The sequence below is a fragment of the Physeter macrocephalus genome, chromosome 15 (assembly GCF_002837175.3).
Source record: "Physeter macrocephalus isolate SW-GA chromosome 15, ASM283717v5, whole genome shotgun sequence".
Classification (NCBI taxonomy): Eukaryota; Metazoa; Chordata; class Mammalia; order Artiodactyla; family Physeteridae; genus Physeter; species Physeter macrocephalus.
In genome coordinates, this window is record NC_041228.1 from 3,946,266 (window position 1) to 3,967,091 (window position 20,826).

The 20,826-nt window shown below is 50.6% G+C and overlaps 1 protein-coding gene across 1 annotated transcript in view; it reads left to right on the forward strand.

Moving 5' to 3' along the window:
* The window catches only part of COL22A1 (collagen type XXII alpha 1 chain), a 261,088-nt gene that overhangs the window by 69,199 nt on the left and 171,063 nt on the right, over positions 1-20,826 (forward strand). Inside the window, exons 10-12 of the mRNA XM_028500513.2 lie at positions 815-859; positions 2,875-2,937; positions 7,196-7,234. Coding sequence (XP_028356314.1) covers positions 815-859; positions 2,875-2,937; positions 7,196-7,234 — 147 coding nt within the window. The remainder of the gene's footprint in view (positions 1-814; positions 860-2,874; positions 2,938-7,195; positions 7,235-20,826) is intronic.

The following is a 20,826-nucleotide window of genomic DNA, read 5'->3' on the forward strand; positions in this document are numbered from 1 at the left end:
CATCTCACTCCGCTTCCCCCTCCCAATTTCTAGGCAGGCAGGAATGTCCTGTTCCTCTGCGAGGTCATGATCTTTCTTGCCTTCTGGAATTTGCCTATGTAGCATCTTGTGCCTAGAACATCTTTTTCCCTCCCGCCACCCCTTTTAATCTGCTAATGCCTGTTCTTCTTTCAAGACATCCCCAAAGACTCCTTTTCTGATCCCATTATTAGTGTCTGTATGATCTCCCTCCTCCCTTCCTCCCTGCCTGCCTGCCTTCCTTTCCATTCTTCACACCCATCCATTCGATACCTATTCATTTAGCCCCTGCTATTTGGGACATTATGACCCTTTCTTTCCCTCTTCTTCCATCGACCATGACAATTATCACATTGGATTAAAACTGCCTACTTGTCTTTACTTCCATAAGCTCATAAATTCCAGATGGCAAAGGCTGAATCTTTCCATGTCTGTATTTGCAGCCACTGTATGAAATAGTGGTTGAATTGATGGATAGGTGGACCCAGGCTATGAAGGATGGATGGAATGGCTTATTGGGTGATACCACCCAGAGGCTGAGGCTGGCATTTGTGAATGGATGGATGATCTTTCCACCAATGGCTGTACTTGGAGGCCACGTCCAAGTTCCCCGTGTAGGTTGGCAGTTTGAGAACGGGTGCTCGGTTCCAGTGAACTTTGTCCAACTTATTGATCGGCGCGTGGCTTTCTAAGGGACTGGCGTATGAGCAGGTGGAGGGGATAACCAACTCGTAAAGAGAGAAAGGGGAAAATTACAACAGAACCTTCCTTGTTTCTTTTGTCTTTCTTCCTTTAGGGTGAAAAGGGCTTTGATGGCCCAGTGGGACTCCCCGGCCCAAAGGTCAGTACCGGAGCCAGCAGAGAAGCCCTTTAGAGCGTGAGATCCTTTGATTTGCTCTCTTTGTAAGAAGGAGGAAAAAACTCCCAAACAACGGTGTGTTAGATTACTGTCCTGCGGGGTTTTGCTTCTGAGCTTGTTGAGATGGAAGGATAGAGCAAGTGGCATAAAGTCCGTAACCTCTGAGTCCCTTCACGGTTCAGAGCGTCCATTTCTCAGCCTGAACGTGTGATCGAGAAGGAGAACACGCATGCCTGGGCTCAGATGCTGTTTGCTCCGACAGGCTCAGCCCTCCGTGGTCAGCTAACTCTGCATCAATCCTTTCAGGCCTCTATATTCCAGAAACTTTGGGGGTTGCGCTTTAAAGAGTCTATTTGTTCAGGACGCACGATCTGTTTGCTTGACATGCGTGAAATTCTTTTTGTACACGTTTTCCAAACTCACTAATTACTCAAGGCCAGGTGCCTCCTCGTGGGCTCCTCCCTCCCTCCTCAGCCATGGACCAGCCTCTTCTCTGTCCACCGTTGCCCAGGTTTATCGCATTTATGGAGCTGGACAGGGCTGTTGTCTCGCATCATCGTTTCGGTCTCGGAAAGCTGAGACCCGGAGAGGTGTGCATTGCCCGGGGTCACACACAGGCTGAGGGAGGAGGTCAGCATTGCCCAGTGGCCGTTACCTGGTCTGGTGCTCGAAAGAGGGGCTGAGTGTGATGGTGCAGACACCTAGCGATGACTGCATCCCCTGCCCTTCCCTCCCCGCTTCTCCTTCTCCCCCCTCCCCCCGCCTCCGTCCCTCCCTCTCTCCCTTTCTCCCCCTCCCTCTCCCCCTCCCCCCGCCTCCGTCCCTCCCTCTCTCCCTTTCTCCCCCTCCCTCTCACCCGTATTACTTATGTTCACATTCATTCAGTGCGTCACCATTGAACATCTCCTAAGGTCCCTTTGTCTTCTCCCTTCTTCCTTCCTCTGTATGCACCTCCTTCATCTTCCCCTTCTCTTGCCCTTCTCCCCTCTGTCCCCAGTGTGCTAGGATGGGGAGAATAGACAGACGGACAGACACATGCACACACACAGGAGGTCCAGGGTGCCAGGTGTTCGCTGCGAGAAAGAGAGCAGGGGCTTCGGCCTTGCTGAGCAGGCCCTGTGCTGTAACCTCAGCTCTTGGGCTGTCAGATGGAAGAAGAGAGCAAAGCTGTTTGGGGGTTTGTGAACCTCTAAGTAGAAATTGTTTGTCTGAAGCAGTGGCCGTTCACGGCGCGACCGAGCTGTGCTGTGGTCGGACAGATCTGGGGTTGTGCGGACGGCAGAGCCCGACCCCTGACCCTGGGAGAGAAGATGAGGTGGGAGGGAGGGGATTCTCGGGAGGGAAACAGGTCCCACCACCTGCAGATAAGCCTGGCTGCCCTGTGGCTGATTGGCAGTGCTGGCCCTTTAGCCAGTGTCCCAGCCCGTCCGTGGTTAAGATGCTGTGTGAACACCTGGATTCCAGCGGCGCCGTTCACCTAGAGGTAGCTCAGGTCGCGTCCACAGGCGTGGCCTGGTGGATCCAGGGTGCCCAGGCCCGTTCTGGATGCAGGGACATACCAGGGAGCCATGTCCCCGGACTCAGAGCCAGCAGGAAGAGGCATGACGGGGGGTGGGACGCTGGGTTGGGGGGAGCGGGGCTGGGGGGGGCCCTGAAGCTTCCTGGGGAGGCTCCAGGATGCCTGGGGGGCCCCGCCCTAGCTGGGTCCAGTAGGATGCATAGGAGCTGCCGTTCCCATTCCCAGGGTCAGGCGTGCGATGCTTTCACCCACTTGCTCTCTCCAGGTGTCCTTCGTTCCGGAAGTTGGGAGTTTGAGAAAATTACTCAGATGCTTCTTCCCTCTCCGGGGGTGGGAGGCTTGGCCTCATGGTGCAGGTGGCAATGACAAAATCGGCTGCTTCCAGAAAACTGGGGCAGGGTGGGCCGTGGGCAGCTGGTGTGGGAGAGGTTGGTCAGAGGACCCGACCCAACGCTCGTCTCTGGTTTCCACCCCTCAGGGGGACATGGGAGCCTCTGGGCCGGCTGGAGCTCCTGGACCCAAGGGAGAGAAAGGAGATACGGTGAGTGAAGGCCCCTCTGCGCGGCCAGAGCGGGGGGACCCCTCTGCACGGGCACAGGAGGCCTGCCGGCCGCTCCAGCCTCACCCTGCGCCACCCCGCCCTCACCCCTCAAAGTCTGTGCTCCAGGTTGGCAGTGATGACTCCCCCAGCTGGCCATGTCTCACCCTGGCCGTTGCATATGGTTTTTCCTCCACCGGGAATCATTTTGCCCTCTGTCCACCCCCGTTTGCCCCTCACCTCCCCTTCCTGCCTGGCTCACGTTTTCGCCCCTCTCAGACTCAACCGGGCGTAGCTCTCCAGGGTGTCCTTGCGACCCCAGCTCTGGCTCACCCTCTCGGTTCCCCCACATCCCCGGTGCCTGTCAGTCCCCGCATCGGCTGCCTCTCTGATACCTCGGTTTGCGGTTTGTCGGTCCAGCATCCCCGGCGTCTGGCCCAGCGCAGACCGTGCTCACGGATCCTTCGGTTGATGAGCGAACACGGCGGATGGGGGTCGGGGGAGAATGACAGAGAGGAACGATTCATGGCGCAGAGCAGGGCTCCGGAGCCACGTGGCTGGGAGGCAAAGGCTGGCTCCACCAAGACACTTAACCTTTCTGTCCTCAGTTTCCTCATCTGCAAAGTGGGGAGGATAAAATTAACTGTCGAGTTGCATGATTAGGATTAAACGAGTTAACGCATGTCAACAGTTTGTAACGGTGCAGAAGCAAAGTAAATGCTGTTGTTCCTCTGTTGTTACCTGGCCTGGTGGAAGCACTAAACCCATCCTTCAGCCTGCATCTTGTAGCATCAATAGCACAAGTTTGGAGTCAGGTGGACCTCAGTAGTTGTCCCTGGCTCCAGCCTTCATTAGCTGTGTGTCCGTGGGCAGGTCGCTTAACCTCCCTAAAAACCTCATTCGCTCCATGAGCAGAATAAAGAAAAGAGCAACTTTGTCTGTAAAATGCCTGGCCCGTGGTAGGAGGTCAGTGAATGAGAGTGAGTATAATCAGTTCCTTTTAGGTTCTCAGTGCTCAGGGGAAACCGACGACAAGACAGAGCCACTGCCCTAGAAGAGTTAGCCTGGCAGATAGCCCGTGCCGTCTTCTGAGAGCTCATGACTGTGGCTGCACCGCCTTCCCTTCTTCACAGGGGCTTCGTGTCGGTCCCTCCTTACTCCTTAGAACAGCTTCTTAAACTTAGGCTCATCGCTCACGGTGGGAAGGGTACAGAATTTTCAGACTTGCCTGTTGGCTCGTGATCACATCAGGTGTTCTGCCTGCATGTGGCTGAGGCGGGGTTTGAATCTATTTTAATCTGAGTCTTGTGCTCACTTGCTGAGCTACGCCTTTCACCCACACCGTACACGCCTGCCTCCTGTGCAGAGGTAGGAAGCACCTGCTCTGTGCAAATTCACTTGGAAATAGGAAGAGAGGCTTATATTTAACAGCGTTCATGGTGCGCCGGGATCTGTGCTATATGTTTTACAGATTTCTGGCTCATTTAACCCTCACATCAATGTTGTGAGGTGAGGGCTAGTGAAACACCCATTTTACCGATACACAGGACAAAACCAGGCTACGCAAACTGCCTGTGAGAGGGCACAGATGTCAGATCTAACAGACAAAGCCTGCAAAGTAGCCATTGTAATTATATCCAGAGAACTAAAGGAAGCCATTCGGAAGGAAATAGAGGGGAGTATCGTGGCATTATCTCATCAAATATAGAACATAAAGAGGTAGAAATTGTTAAAAAGAACCAAATGGAAATTCTAGAACTAAATGGAAATTTTGAAGTACAGTCAATGAAATGAAAAGGAAAATCACTCGAGAGGCATGACACTAGGTTTGAACTGGCTGAAGAAAGAACCAGCATTCTTGAGAACAGATCAGTAGCGATCATGTAATCTGAAGATCAGAGAGAAACAATGAAGAAAAATGAGCAAGAGCCTCAGAGAAGTGTGAGGGCCCATGAAGTGCGTCAGTGCACATGACAGGGGTTCCCAGAGCGGAGAGAAAGGAGCAGAAAAAGTGTTCAGAGAGATCACGGCTGAAGACATCCCGAATTTGATGAAGAGCAGTAATCTACACGTTCAAGAAGCCTCAGGAAGTCCAATCAAGAAAAACAAAAGGAGGTCCATCCTTAGAAAAATCATAGTAAAAAATGCTAACAGACAAAGCAAAATAATCGAAAGCAGAAAAAGAAAAATGATTCCTGATGTACAAGGAAAACCCAATAAGATTATCAGCTGACTCATCACCGAAAATAATTGAGGCCAGAGTGCAGTGGAATGACAGGTTCAAAGTAATAATTATGACAGTGTATCATTGGGTATTTAACAAATATCTGTAACAACAATAGCACAAAAATGGGGAAGAAGGAATCGATCACGTCGGAGCATGTTTCTAAATCTCACTGGAAGTAAGTTAGTGTAAATCTTAAGTAGATCCTGATAAGTTAAGATGTATATGGTAAACCTCAAGCAACCTCCAAGAAAATAATTCAAAACTATATGGTGAAAATATCCTTAAAGAGGTTAAAATGTTGCACTAAAAAGAACTCATGTAATGCAAAAAAGAGCAGTAAAGGAGGAATAAAGGAACAGAAAAAGTCAGGAGACATAGAAAACAAAAAGTTAAATGGCATATGTAAATCTACCTACATCAAAAATAGCATTGCCTGTAAATGTATTAAACAAACCAAATGAACAGCAGAGATTTTCAGCCTGGGCATAAAAACAAGATCCAACTGTATTGTGTCTACAGGAGACACACTTTAGATGCAAATATATAAATAGGTTGAAAGTAAAAGGATGGACAATACACATTCTACAAATAGAAAACATTAGAAATTGGAGTGACTGTAACAGTACCAGACAAAACAGGCTTTAAAAAGAGTTAATAGAAATAAAGAGGAACATTTTATAATGATAAAAGTGTCGATCCTCTAAAAATATGTAACAGTTATAAACATACGTGCACCTAACAACAGAGCCCCCAGATATATGAAGCAAACATTGAGAACTGAAATGAGAGATTTAACACCCCACTTTAATAACGTGTAGAACAACTAGGAATGTGGAGAAATCGTAACTCATACATTGCTGGTGTAAAATGCTGCAGCTGCTTTGAAAACCAGTCTGGTGGTCCTTAAAGGGTTAAACACAGAATTATATGACCCAGCAATTCCACTCCTAGGTGTATAACCGAAAGAAATGAAAACACGTGTTCATACAAGAACTTGTTCATGGATGTTCATAGCAGCCTTATTCACAATAACGGAAAAGTAGAAGCAACCTAAATGTTCATCACGTGATGAATGGATAAATAAAATATGTGTCATAGCCATGCAATGGCATCGTATTCTGCAATAAAATGAGGTATTGATACATGCTGCAAGGTGGGTGAACCTTGAAAACACTTTGCTAAGAAAACATGGGCTATGAAGCCAGTCATAAAAGCCCACGTGTATGATTTCATATATATAAAGCGTCCAGAGTAGGTGAATTTATAGAAACAGAAAACCCATTAATGTTTGCCCAGAGCAGGGGGCAGGGGGAAAAGGGGAGTGACCACAATGGGTTTGGGGTTCTTTTGGGATGATGAAAACATTCTAAAGTTGATGGTGGTGGTGTTGCACCACCACATTTAGTACATTTAGTAAATGTACCAAAAAGCCATTGAATTGTACACTTTATTTTTAGTTTGTTTATTTATTTATTTATTTATTTATTTCCGGCTGCGTTGGGTCTTCGTTGCTGCGCGCGGGCTTTCTCTAGTTGCGGCGAGTGCGGGCTCCTCTTCGTTGCTGTGTGCAGGCTTCTCACTGCGGCGGCTTCTCTTGTTGTGGAGCACGGGCTCTAGGCGCGCGGGCTTCAGTAGTTGCAGCTTGCGGGCTTAGTTGCTCCGCGGCATGTGTGATCTTCCCAGACCAGGGCTCGAACCCACGTCCCCTGCATTGGCAGGCGGATTGTTAACCGCTGCGCCACCAGGGAAGTCCTACACTTTAAATAGGTGAATTATGCTCTGTAGATTATATCTCAATAAAGCTGATGTGGAAGAAAGAATAGTACCATAATATTGAGTTGCTGGAAAAATTAAATGAGATAAAACTCACGAGAATCTACCCTTAGGAAATGATAGTGTCTTTTAGAGGCTCCTTGGCAGGGCTTATGAGAAAGCAGCCCACCATTTTGAATCCCAGGGCACACCTGCCACGTGTGATGTCATGCCGTGAAGGTGCTTCATGAAAAACCTTTGCCTTCTGCTTTGCTTTTCCAGGGCAGAGGACCTCTTGTCCAAGGAGAAAAGGGTGAAAAGGTAAGCACCTCCCTGCTCTCTCATTCCTCCAAGGGCCGTGGATGTGGCCCAGGAACAGGATGGGGCACTTGGGTTCGGGAGAGTTGTGTGCTGCCGTGGTGCTGCCTGGTAAGAATTTGGGTGGGAGGGGAAGAGGTTTCCTGGGCTGAGTGCCTCAGTGTGTGAAGTGGGAGGGAAGGGCTTGTTTAGGGCGTGGATGGTTCACAGTGCTTAGAGCAGAGGGTACTTAATGGTGCTCATGGAAGTTGGGATGCAGAGCTCCAGACGTGGTTTGAGGACCAACATACAGGGCATTCGATATCAGAATGTGTTCAGGCCTTGTTTGCAGTGACGGGAAGGCCTTGGACGGTCTGTGCGTGATCAGACATGCTGAGAAGTTTCGAATAGCGGGTGCCGATAGACGTGAGAGCGGGGCAGACCAGAGGAGCTTGGGGAATAGTCGGGAGATGGTTGCAGAAGTACGAAGGCAAGATGATGAGGGACAGAGTCATGGGTGGCAGCAGCACTAGACAGGCAGAGGAATGGAGGCCTATTCACATTCTCCCTGGATATGAATGTTGCACCTTCTTTAACCTTCATCAGTCGTGATGAAGATGTACAAGGTCGACAGATCCTGGGAAAGAGGGGATTCCTTCTAAGGAGGAAGGCTTTCTTCAGGTGTCAGCCTAGAAGGAGAAATAAAAAGCAGTCACTAAAAATGCCATTTTCCACTCACACCAGCGATTAAAAATACATCTCCCATTTCCCAGGAGAGGCAGCCACAGTACTTTGCAACATACATTTATGTTGGTTTTTTTGCCGGAGTCTAGGCACTTGTAGACTCAGAATGCAGGGCATTGGACCTCGGAAGGATATCGTTACTCAGAGGGGGACTCACATCAACCCCTTGCGTAGGGCTGATGGTATAAAGCAGGTGCCACTCTGTCAAGTTACTATGGAAACAGAGCTTTCATGTGCCCAGCTCGTTCTCTCCGTGTAGCACCTTTTATTTAGTCCGTTCATGTCTAGAGATTTTACTCTAAGGAGATAAATCAAGGCTGTGCACAGGTACATACCCACACGTTTCGTAATTACAGCATGATTTATAAGGCAGCCTGGAAACAACTGTAATGCTCTGCAGTGGGCACAAGGTAACATGAGTTATTGTACAGCTAAATAATACAATGGCATTTAGGGACACAAAATCACATTCAGAAGGATAAATAATAACCCAGAAAATGAAGATAGCATTTTGTTAACTTTTAATTAAACACATTGCAAAATATCTATACAATATGACCCCAGTTGTGTTTATGTGTGTGTGTGAGACTCAGAGAGGGAGGCTGATTCTGGGGGCAAACCCCCATTGTTAACCACTGGTTGTCTGTGGGTGGCAAAGCTGTGAGAGTATTTATTTTTTCCCTTACTTTTCTTTGTGTCTTCATTTATTCCACAATGAACTTCTCTTTTTTAACCTCTGTTAAAAGCACAGGCACACACACGCACACGTAATAACTACTGCACAGGAATACAGAGCCGTTTGAGAGACAGTGTGACACACAGCGTAACACGAGCTTTGCGCCGGGCAGACCTGGGTCAGTCGAGGCTGTTCCCAGGCTCTGCCATCAGTGTCTGGGTCTCCTGCTGCCTACAGCAGGGCTGGCGGCACCGTCTTCCTCGATTCCTGTGTGGTCTCAAAGCACAGTGCCTGGAACCTAGGCGCTCAGGTTTGATAGTTGCCATCATGTTCGGTTCCTGAAAGCCCAGAACCCGGGCACAGGGTATTAACAGGACACCCGCATGTTCCTCGGGTTCAGGACTGGGGCTGCCAGAGCCCTTGAAGTCAGGGCACTCAGCCTGGGCCGTGCTTCCCAGGCAAGACCAACGTGCAGCTCCCGGGCCGGCTTGTCCTCGGAGTGACGTGCTGTCCTTCTCTCGTGCTGGGGCCACCAGGAGAAACTGACAGGCCCCCTTTCTCCCATGAGCAGCAGCTGCATCTCTGCCCCGTCTGTTCTGGTTGAGCTCAGGACAGGCAGCCTTCTGCTTCTGGAGGCACCTCCCCGCTGCCCCAAAGCCCAGGCTGCAGCGCCACGCTCAGGACCTGAAGCTGCCGGGCCACAGTCCCAGCCGGGAGACCTCCCCACACCTCCGGTGCTGGCAGGAGAGACGCGTAGCTGAATAGACTCCGGCACTCCTGGCTCTCTCTTCAGCTGACGTTCTCTTGCGGTTGGACATTTTTAGCAAAGTCTGAGTCTAGATTCTGCCACATCTGAGCTATGTGATTCGGGATGAGTCACCTCCGTCTCTGGGTCTCTGCTCCCTCATCTGTAGAAACGAAGGGGTGGGATGAGATGACGCATCAGGGGCCTCGCAGGTGGCGGTTCTGAGACTTGGTTGTCAGCCCACCCCCAGCCTCGGTCCCTGGGGCTGTCTTCCGTAACTTGGAGTCTCTGCTTCCCCTCCAAGGATGCAGCGAGGCCAGGGAGAGTCAAGGGGACAACAGGATCCACAGAAGGGAGAAGGCCGCCGGTGACTCATGCACCTGGACAGAGCTTAACAAACTGGCTTTTTTGCTTGAATATTCTCTCGAAAGCAGTCGCAGAGCACCAAGGGGATTGGATGGACTGGAGCCCGATGTGTCCAGAAATCATGTTACGCTGAATCTTGCTGTGTTTTTTTTTTTGTTTTTTTTTTTAATTTTTGGTGATGTAATCAGCCACTGTGACAATGTGCATTGACCTGTCTGGGGGCCAGGCACCGTGTAAGCTGTGTTCCATGCTTTATGTCTCATTATTAAGACAGTGCTTCAGGGAAGGCACGGCTATGCCCTTTTCACAGATGAGAGAACATAGCTTAAAGCTCAAGCGACCTGCCCAAGGTCACAGTTAGTAAGATGGCTAGAAAACACAATCATTTGTGAAGGGAAGCTGGAAGGCTGATTGAATTACCCCTTTTCCTGCAGCTGAGGAAACTGAGGCTCAGAGAAGGTGAGTGACTGGCCCAGTGTCACACAGCTGGAACACTGCCGGAGCTCTTGGCCTCCTGACTTTCCCAGCGCCCCCCACCAAATGCCCAGGACCACTGTGTGGTGCCTTGTCCCTGGGCTGCCTCTGCCCCTCGTTTTGGAAGCCAGCCTTCTCTCTGGTTCCTGTTCCACCCCACGTTCACCACGGGTTCTTGGGACAAAGCTCCCTCAGTGTTTTAATATGTATGAAATCGGGCTCAGGGAAAGGGGGAAGCAGGCTTTTAGCGGCTGCCTGAAAAGATCTGCGTGTAGCCCAGGTGTTGGGGGCACGGAAGGAGAGAAAGATAGGCATGGACCCTCCTTCACAGCGTCTGGAAGACAGCACTAAATAAATGCTTGCCTAATGAGTGAATGGATGGATGGAGTGTGGACCTCCGTCATCCAGGACCAAGAGCCAGTAGAATGGTCACAGACTCCGCAGTCAGAAAGGTTCAGCTTCAAATTCTGGCTCCACTTCATGTGGAGCCTCAGGTTCCTTTTCTGTAAAAGTGAGAAAGGGAATGATAATGGTTCCTACCATGTGAGGGTGCTGGGAAGATTAACCCAGTGCCCCACGTAGCAAAAGCCCTCGTAACGGGTGGTGCTGCTGTTCTTGCCCCCCCATCGTCACTGGCAGTGCTGTCGTGGTGATGGAGGAGGAGGAGGAGAGGGTATCGTCATCAGCATCATCATGGTTTGGACCAACGCTGATGGGCTGGTTTGGACCAGTTCTGGGGGGGAGTCAGGGGGAGCAGGGAGGGGTGATGACTTCCGTGCCCTCCCCACCGTTGGTCCTTCCATGTTGACAAAATAAATTAATCAGCATAGTGAAGATGTTGGTATAAGGTTTCCTATGGCTGGACACTGAGTCTTTTGCATGGAGATGTGGTCCATGAGCCCCGCGGTAGAAAAAAATTCAGAAACAACAAAAACAAGGCCAAAGTGCGTGGTGTCCAGTGAGCTTCCTTTTGCATCCCGGGGGTCCTTCTGCTTTGGGGGACCAGAGCCTTCGGGGGAGGAACCCCACAGACAGGCTGCGTTGTCGTCCCTTCCTGGACCCACAGCGCCCTCTCGTGTCTGGAAGCCAGAGCGTCGCTCCAGTTTTCCTCCGCAGGGGTCCGTGTGATACTGGCGAGATCTCTGCCCTTTGGGGGCTTTCCTCTTTCCCTTAGGAGTCTAGCACCTCGGGGGACGAGGGCAAAGAGAGCTTTCGTTTTGTGCTGAAATGTGGGCTCAGGTGATGGAAAGAAAGCAGGTTCGGGGAGTTGGGCAGACCTGGTTTGGATCCCAGCTCGGCAGTGGCTGGGTGAGCGTTGGGCGGTGTCTCTCTGAGCCTCAGCTTCCTCATCTGTAAAGTGGGGCCATTGATGCCCACCCCTTAGGGCTGTTGTGGGGCTTATAGGAGGTTGGCAGTGCCTGTGACAGCACCTGGCTTAGTCCCTGGCACGTGGTAGTGCATGTAAAAATCTGTCCCTTCTCTTTATTCCTTTCTTTTGTCTGCTAGAAGCTATTGCTAAAATCCGTAAAAGAGTGACAGATGTGCTTCTTCAGTAAACAGCGTTCAAGTACCTAGTACGTGGGAGAGTGGTGGGTTCACAGAGCTGTAGAGCATGGCCTGGGCCTCCCCCAGAGGCTCTCTCACCAGTTCAGCGGAGGAGACATGCACACACATTCTGGTCACGTGGTTTTCTAATCACGAGTGTTTCTTCTTCTTCTTGGTCCTTAATCGAGTCTGTTGTGCCACCTCCATCCTCCACCCTGTTTGTTACACACTCGGAGGGTGACGACGCTGTCAGGAGACCCTGCCTAGGACACCGGTCACATCAGCACTGCACCTTGAGGGTCCCCCAGGATACTCGGTGTTGTACTGCTGGGGGTGCTTAGAGAATGAAACTAAAAAAGATCTAGGAAATTATCGTAAGCACGGTTCCAGTGAAGGGAAAAACAGAAACAAAACGACCTCACGCTGACTCTGTTCTTTATAAGTACTCTTAACGATGACCAGCCGCAGCAAAGATGGAAACGAGCTGATGGAACATTGCATTCCTTCAACCAGGACAGAAGTGAGACTCAGGAAGCCCTTATGTAGGTAGATGTGCGTGCGACGTGGCGTAAATGAGATAGTAGGGTAGGAAGCCTTATGCGCTCACGCACAAAATGCGTGTGCAGTGAGGCCGGCCGGTGCACTGGGGTAGTGGGATCTGGGATATTTCACGCCCTGTTAATTGCTTTTTATGTTGCTATAACTTAGTGCTTTTGCAAAACATAAACATTTAACTAACAACTAGAGCTTAAACTTAACGTGATGAAAAAATAAAAAAATAATAGTATATTTACAGTTGTTCACGCATGAAATCCAAAAGCAGTATGATTTTGGAGGGAAGAGCCCTCGCTCCCAGCATGGGGCGTTTCCCGGATCCTGGATGCTGTGACGGCTGGTCCCAGATGACAGAACATGGCAGCGGCTGAGGGTCAGGCTTTGGGAACCTGGCACTGCCCCTGTCCTGCTGTGTGACCTTGGAAAGGTCATTACAGTTCTCGGTGCCTGTTTTCTCATATGTACACTGAAGTGACAGTAACAATAATAGGCTCGTGTAAGATTGAAGTGAGGGTTAAGTGACTGCATCCACGGAAAGAACTTAGCAGAGCACCTGGCAGATCAGAAAGCATTAGCGGGAATCAGGTCTAAGCCACCTGGGCACTGGATACTCTGAGCGTGATGATCAGTTCGGACACATTATCTCCATTAGTCCAAACAGAACGACAGACTCAGTACTTTCACTTAGAAGCCCGGGGACAGTGTTCTTTCCCCCAGGGCCTGGGGCTGTGCGATGAGAGCCTGGATATCCCTGCAGCCATGCAGTGAGCCAGGTGGGGTAGGGCAAAGGTGACACACACAGGTTGGGCCCAGCGTGAACCCTTGTAGATGACGTTGCAGAGCGGAGTCCAGGCTCACCTAAGCCAGCATCGCCCACTGCTCAGATACACAGGGCAATGCATTTCCTACCGGGGCTCTTTGTTTTCTTTACGAGCGGCTGCTGGTGTTAATATTTTAATTAGAGTTGGAATAGGATGTAGAAGGCGGCCCTCAGGTAGAGACCAGCCTAGACCTGGTGCTGGGGAGACTCCCCCGCCCCCCGTTTCCCTCGAGTGGAAAGTAACAGAGGACAGAGCAGGGAGAGGGCTTGCAGCCCCTCATCAAGTCTGGCTCACACCTTGTCGATGGTGGGGGCCCTTGGGAGCCACAGGGGATGGAATTGTGGCAAAGTGTCCCGTAAAGCCGTGCTTGGGTCAGCAACTGTGTACTCAGCGCTTGGTGGGGCGGTGGGGGGGAAGAAACCAAAACAGCAACCACCCAAAAGTCCTTCCTTCAGCATTTTCACAGAAATCTCTATGGCAGTAAATAAAACTTTGTATGGATTTTGTGCTCGGATTTCACAGCGCGGTGCCCCAGAAAAACTGTGCGAGCAAATAGAAGGAACTCAGCTGAATTTTATTGGGCTGGTTGACTCAGTAGCAGACAGAATTTTAGGTCACGCAAACATCGGTTCCTTGTCTTTTATGGCTTTCTTCCATTTTTATCGGGACCATAAACCTGACGGGGAAAGAGGAATCTGAGCCAGACCAATAGCAGAGGCTGTTCTGACTTCCTGGGATGCTGCCTCTAGAAACTTCAGCCAAATGTCCTGCAGCGGATGCCGGAGCCGAGTGCCGGTCCTCATGGGGGAAGTCCTTATGGGTAGGTTCGCCACGAAGTTAAACAAATAAGGTGCCGATTGGAAAACCGAGGAAAGAGGCCGTGGCCATCTTGATGGAACTAAGGAGGGTTGTTAGAAGGCGAGGTTCAGAGCTGTCAGCTGAGGTGGGCTGGTCCCCAGGTCTGAGAAAAGTAGGTTCCCCACATGCTTATTCCAAACCAGGCCCCCGAGAAGCCCGGTGCCTCCTGTTCTCTGATGATTTGAAATTGGACAAAGCAGTCTCCCCCGCATTGCTGGGGACCTGACGATCCAGCCCCCCAGGAGAGGCAGTGGCTTCGGAGCACAGTGTGGACTCATGGGCCCAGCGGTGGGGCGGGGTGCCCGGGATTTCTCAGCTCCAGATGCCTTCCTTTGGCTCATTCTTGCTGCCCTATTTGAAACATGCAAATGCACGTGAATTTGCGTTTGATTTTTAAACGCTGCTGTGGTCACACCATTCCCTACAGACCCCTGCGCAGCCGCTCTGTGTTACTCGGAGGATCAAGTCCCCTGCGTGTTGGCCCCAAGAGACCCTCCCCCGTCTCTGTCTCCTGCCAATTCTGGGTCCATCTCTGCGTCCATGTTTCCACCTCCCCGGCATTGATTCCTCCTCCTTGCACGTCCACCGCTCCCTTCTCCTGTGGAATCCTGGAGGTGCTTCTGATGCAGTAACCTTCGGGGTGTCGAGCACGGAGCCAGGTGGTTCCACAGTCATTGTCTTACTCAGTCCTCCCAGTGAGGGCAGGTGGAGGGTATCACCATCATCATTTCATGGAAAAGGGCGCTGAGACTTTGGGAAATGCTCCTACACATCGATGTTTTCACTGTAGAAGCTATAGGAAGAGGACGAAGTAGTTTATAGTGAGCTCTGGTTTGTTCAAAAGTGTAACACCTACCCAGTTTAGATCTAGTCCTGTGCTGGAGGGCTGGAGAAGGACAGAAGAATGGCGGACATGAGCTTTGGAGTAGGATTCATCCAGCCATCTGCACCGAGAGTCAAGGCGGGTGGAGGAGTGGAGGGTGAAGAGCGTCTAGAAAAACATCTGCGTCACTGCAGAGCTCATAGGGCAGAGAGGTGGGTGGCAGTGACGCTCCCGTTCCCATGGTCCCGGTCAGCCGGCGGTCTGAGGTCTGAGCTGGCTGAGAGCCCTTCCTGTGAAGCATCACTGCAGTGCATGTCCCACTTCATGGGACAGTCAGACCTGCTCTCACAGTGACATTTCTCTGATCTCAACGTGACAGACACACCTTGTGCCATCCACAGTGTGAAAGACTGAGTCCTTCCCACCTGAGTTAGTTCTTTCTTTGGTGTCTTTCAACGGCAGGCTGTACTTGAAATTGCGAGATGAGAGGATTTCGCCGAGGTGGAGATGGACTGTACCGGTGGGTGGGGAGTGAAGCGCGGGGTCTGCTACCTACGGATTTTCTTCCCAGTGCCTCCTTTCCAGAGCAGTGACCAAGAAACGCCCTCAGAAAGCGTAAGGTGCTTCTACATAGCACGGGGTTCCGGTGTAGGTGAGACGAGTGCCGTTGGCAGGGGATGATGGGCACACTTATTTCGCAGATTCTGTCTGAAGGGGCGGGTGGGGCGCTAACACTGGCAGCCATGGAGGATTCAGTGGCCAGCACTTGGTGATTTTGTCTGCAACAGTCGAGTGACTTCGTCTCAAAGAAGGTGCCTTGCAGTGGAAAGAATCATGACATCAGCCTTTTATTGACCACTTGATATCTGCCAGCTGTTCACTTGATGAGTATCAGCCTCCTGCAGCTCCTTGAAGAAGTCTGGAGCATGCCCAAGGGCACCGAGTGGTGGGTGAGGGGCTGAGGTGGTGTCTGTCCGACCCTACACACCCCACTCCTAACCACTGCACTGGCCAGTGCCGGTTCCCTGCCCTCCCCCAAAAGGGATGCTTTTATCTGAGAATTCTTGACCCTCAAAACCCATGTACCTTGTAGGAATCGACTTATTTTATGCAATGACTACATTGTAGGGCCTCTGAGCCATAAAGTATACATTATATGTGTGTGCTTGTATGTGTGAAACCTCTAACATGAATTTATGCCATTTGCCGCTAGCTCTGGGTCTCATTCTCTTTTTTCACAGCTGGCTTAATCAGCGCCCCCGACTCCTATTCTTAGCCTGTGCCTTAATGTGCATTATTCATGGTTATCGACTTGGATAACTGTGGTCGAGTGCCTTCTATTTTTATCATAATTAAAGGGTTTAGGGGAAAATAGGTTCAGCTGCTTATGTGCCCACAAATAGCCTTGTAGGTTGGGGCAAAATGCTGGGAGTTAGAATAAAGATGCCGCAGACCCTGTCCGTGGTGCTGAAGGACACGTTGGGGACGTTTTGAGTTCACGGGTTCTCACGGCCCCAGGCAGAGCTGGAATAAGAAAGTCTGCACTTTTTCCAGCCCCGTCTGACACTCAGGCTCTTGCCAAGCTTCATGGCCCAGCCGCAGGGCCAAGGGCTTCATACAGGAGGGGAGAGCATTTATGGGAGGGTAAGTGCCAGACTGCTAGGCAGCTGGGCTGGGAGGGCAGGGGAGGCCAAGGGCATGCACCCTAGACACCGACCGGCTGGACTCAGATCCCAGCTCGGCCACCTAGCAGCTCTGGACACTGGGCAAGTCAGTTACTCAACCCCTGCAGCCCGTGCTTTCCTCACCTATAAATTGGCGACTATAATTCTGCTGGCCTCAGAGGGTTACAAGGAGGATGAAATGAACTAATGAAAATAAATGACTTACATTTGTAAAAAGTGCTCGTAAATGTTAAGTATAATTACCGTGATACCAGCATAGTTTTCCACCTTTTACACCAAGTGACATCTTCTGCGTCCTCTGCATCAATGAGGTCTTATCCCCAGGGCCGGCTGACAGCTGGGAAATGTCAGTGTTCCCTGCCTCCCCCCAAGGAGGACTTCTGTAACTCACAAAGCCTCAGGGAGCCTGGGGAGTGTTATTAGAACGCGTGTTCCAGGTGGGCTGCCGTAGAGGTGTAAGGTGTCTTTTCCTTTCTTCAGTTCATCCAAAATGATTTGCAGAGCATCTAAGAATAATAACGGTCCCCCATATTTGCAAATACTACTGTCTGCCAGGACTCACACACAAGCTACTCAGTTTGGGGGTAGAGACGGTTGTCCTCATTTTACAGGCCTGTTAACCGTGTGACCAGGTGCAAGTGACTTTCTCTCTCTGTGTGGCCAAGCCAGGAAGTGAGCTCATGTATTCTGACACCACAGAGGAGTGGTTCTCAAACTTGACCAGGCGCCCAGACCCCCTTGAGGGCTTGTTAAACCACCGTGCCAGGCCCCGCTCCGGTCTGTCTGACTCGGTGGGGCTGCGGTGAGGCCAGAGAATCTGCCCTTCTGACAAGGCACAGGTGATCTTGACGCTCCTGGCCCGGGAACCACACCCGGAGGACCGCTGCCCAGAGGACTCCTCAGCCCCACCCGAGGGCCTGCTCCAGCTCTACCGGTGGGAGGAGAGGGGTACTAACATGGCACCTCTAGCAGCGAAGTAATGTCTTTGTCAGTATTTCGGGGGAGAGCTCTGATATTTAATTAATCGAAAGAACAGGGGTAAAATATCTGTTCTCGCTTGTCTATTTTGCCCAGTGAAGTAACCAGGTAATTCCTAGAGCTCTGGTTCTGACAAGTGGGCATATGGGTGGATAATTTCCTGCCACGTGTTACCTACCAGGGGCTCCCAGTGAGATTACTGAGGCAGTGTGTGTGCCTGAGGGGGTGTGGCCAGAAGAGAGGTCAGAGCCTTGGCTTGGAATCAGGGCCCCCCCGATTTTGAGTCACAGCTGCCAGTGTGGACTGGGGGAAAGCCTCTCTTCCCCGAGCCCTGGTTATCATCTGTAATGGGTTTCACATGCATTATCTATGGTCATTTTCTTTTTTTTTAAGTTTGTCACCCAGATTTTATTAATTCAACTCCGTAATGACTGTGACATATAAAGATGAAACAAAGTGTATTTTGTTTATTTTTAAAAATTTTTTTATTGAAGTGTAGTTGACTTACAATGTTGTGTTAATTTCTGCTGTACAGCAAAGGGACTTAGTTATATACATATATACATTCTTTTTTATGTTCTTTTCCATTATGGTTTATCCCAGGATATCGAACATAGTTCCCTGTGCTGTACAGTAGGACCTTGTTGTTTGTCTATTCTATATGTAATAGTTTGCATCTGCTAACCTCAAACTCCCAGTCTATCCCTCCCCCTGCCCACTTTGGTAACTACCAGTCTGTTCTCTAGGTCTGTGAGTCTGTTTCTGTTTCGTAGATAGGCTCATTGGTGTCATATTTTAGATTCCACATATAAGTGATATCATATGGTATTTGTCTTTCTCTTTCTGACTTCCTTCACTTGGTATGATCATCTCTATTTGCATCCACATTGCTGCAAATGGCATTATTTTGTTATTTTTTATGGCTGAGTAGTATTCCACTGTATATATGTATATGATCATCTTCTTAAGCTGAGTGATTTTCTTTTTACAGGTGAAGAACAGAGGTTCCAGATAGTTTACTCCAAATAACAGAACTTGATGCTTCTTTCAAATTTCCCTGTGTACAAAGCATTTTCCAAAGCATTGCCTCAAGGCATCTTACATACCACCTTGGGCCAGAGGTACTATTACTCCTTGCATCACCCTGTTTATGGACGATGAAGCTGAGAACCAGGAGGGGAAGTCACTCGTTCTGCTCAGCTAGCAGGCAGCAGGGGCTTCATGCGAATCCAGACCCTCCTCTCCAGTCTGGTCCTCTCCTCTCCTCCCCTCTCTCTCATCTTTCTCTTTCTCTTTCTCTCTTCCCTCCCTCCCTCCCTCCCTCCTTTCTTTCCTCCCTTCCTTCCTTTTTTCCCTGCCTACCTACCTACCTTCCTCTCTCCCTCCCTCCCTCCCTCCACTTTCCTGTTTTTTTGTACTTTACTGTAGATCCTGAGCTACACTTATTCCCTTTAAAGATCTCCCGGTGCCCGACCTTTCCAGTTCCAGGGCAGCCTCCAGTCTGTTCCCCATTCCTTTCTTTGACCCACCTTACGGACTTGCGAAAGTGTTCTTAGTTCTCAATGTAAACAACTGGCATTTTAATAATATTTTATAGTCTACGAATTATATCCACACTCATTTTCTCATCTGGAAGCAGCATGAACCTCTATCTTAGGAATGATGAAACTGAGGTTTAGAGTGGTAGCGTGACTTTCCTGATGGGATATCAGCGGACAGCTTAGGGCTGTAACTCTCTCTCTTCAGAACGTCTGCAGGCAGCTGAGTCCAGGTGGAGGGCTTTGGAAAGTGTGTCACGGGGGCGTGGTGGTGTTCTGTGATGTTAAGACTAGGTGACACTGAAACATGAAATATGCGGGTCATGTCGACTTTTCCTCGGGGACACAGTTTTCAAGGGCAGGAACCCATCTAATGAAATGCCTGGACCTCATCTTGACCTGAAAGTGGAAATTTCTCAGAATGTGTCTGTTTGCAGTGCCAGCTTGGTTATCCCAACCATGATTCAAATAAGATTAAAAAAAAAAAAAAAGCTGTTATCTTCTCAGACAAAGAAGATACTCATGTCTAAAGAGGTTCAGTTTCTTTGACTACCAATGCCCTAAAGCCAACTTGCCAAGCTGTCCCCGTCCTTGGGAAGCACAAATCCTGCAGGAGGTTTAGGACGCCTACTTACAGATGCAAACTGAGACTCACGGCGTTTCGCTAACTTGACCCAGGCCATGAGTACTGAGTGACGGGGCGGGATTTGAAGCTGCACCTTACTGGCTCTTGAGACTGTTGTTTTCCTGTAACAGCTTGCTGTTCCCTTTGTTCCTGGGGGTTTCATACCCGCAGGGCTCATTCCCACAGGGCTCTGGGGAAGGAGTTAAAGCACAGGGAACACTCGCGGGGCCTGGGGCCACGCGGGCGCGGCTCACACGAGGTGACGGAGCCCTGATTCCCATCTCATGGAGCTCCTGTCTTGTGATGAGACAGACGCGCACAGATACTTGTTGGGCATCTACTGGAAAGTGCCCACAGAGCTGGACATGTGACAGCTGTGGGCACAGGGGAAGTTCCAGAACTCTCTGGAGTTCCCTCTGGCAGAGTCTCTGTCTTCTCCCTGGCTTCCTTTATTAGATGGTCCTGGAAACTCCGTGCTCTGATGCTCTCCCCGCTGTATTCCTGAGGCAGGAGCCCACCTAGACCTCCCTTCCCTGCCTGCAGCTGCGGGACCCCCCACCTGCAGCAGCCAGAAGACGGGCTGGCCTTTCAAGGACCGGGTAGCCCAACCCTGGGGCAAGCTCCGCACCGCGTCACCCCAAGAGGGTCGATCCTAGAGGGGTGCACGGTGGGGCGCGTTTCGTTTTGGAAAGTTTTGAATTTATCCCTAGTGTTGTAAGGAAGCAGGGTTAAGTAGGCTGCTCCCTGCCATCTGGAAACACACAGCCTTTTGCTAAGATCAGAGCAGGATGGGGCAGGAGATAAAACATGGCCTTGGAGACAGGGCATCTGGGGAGCTGAGCCCACCCTGTCCCTGACCCCCAGCATCCTAGCTTGAGGCAGAGCTGCTGCCTCCTGCGAGGCCTTTGGGGATGCTCTGACGCCTTCCCGGGGAAGGACGGCTGGCTGAGGCTGAGTGGGGCTGACCTTGATCCCTGGGGAGGGAGAGCAAGGCCGGGCGCCCAGGCCTCAGCCGCCCCAAGCTGCCTCACCAGGCCGTGGAACTGCTGGGTAGCCGCCAGAAAGTCAGGTCCCTCTGTGCTCATGGGCTGCATGTGAAGACAGCATGGAACACTTAGCCCACAGGGTTACCGAGCATCCAAGCAGGGCCGTGCGTGCAAGTGCCGTGCAGACGACGAGGCAG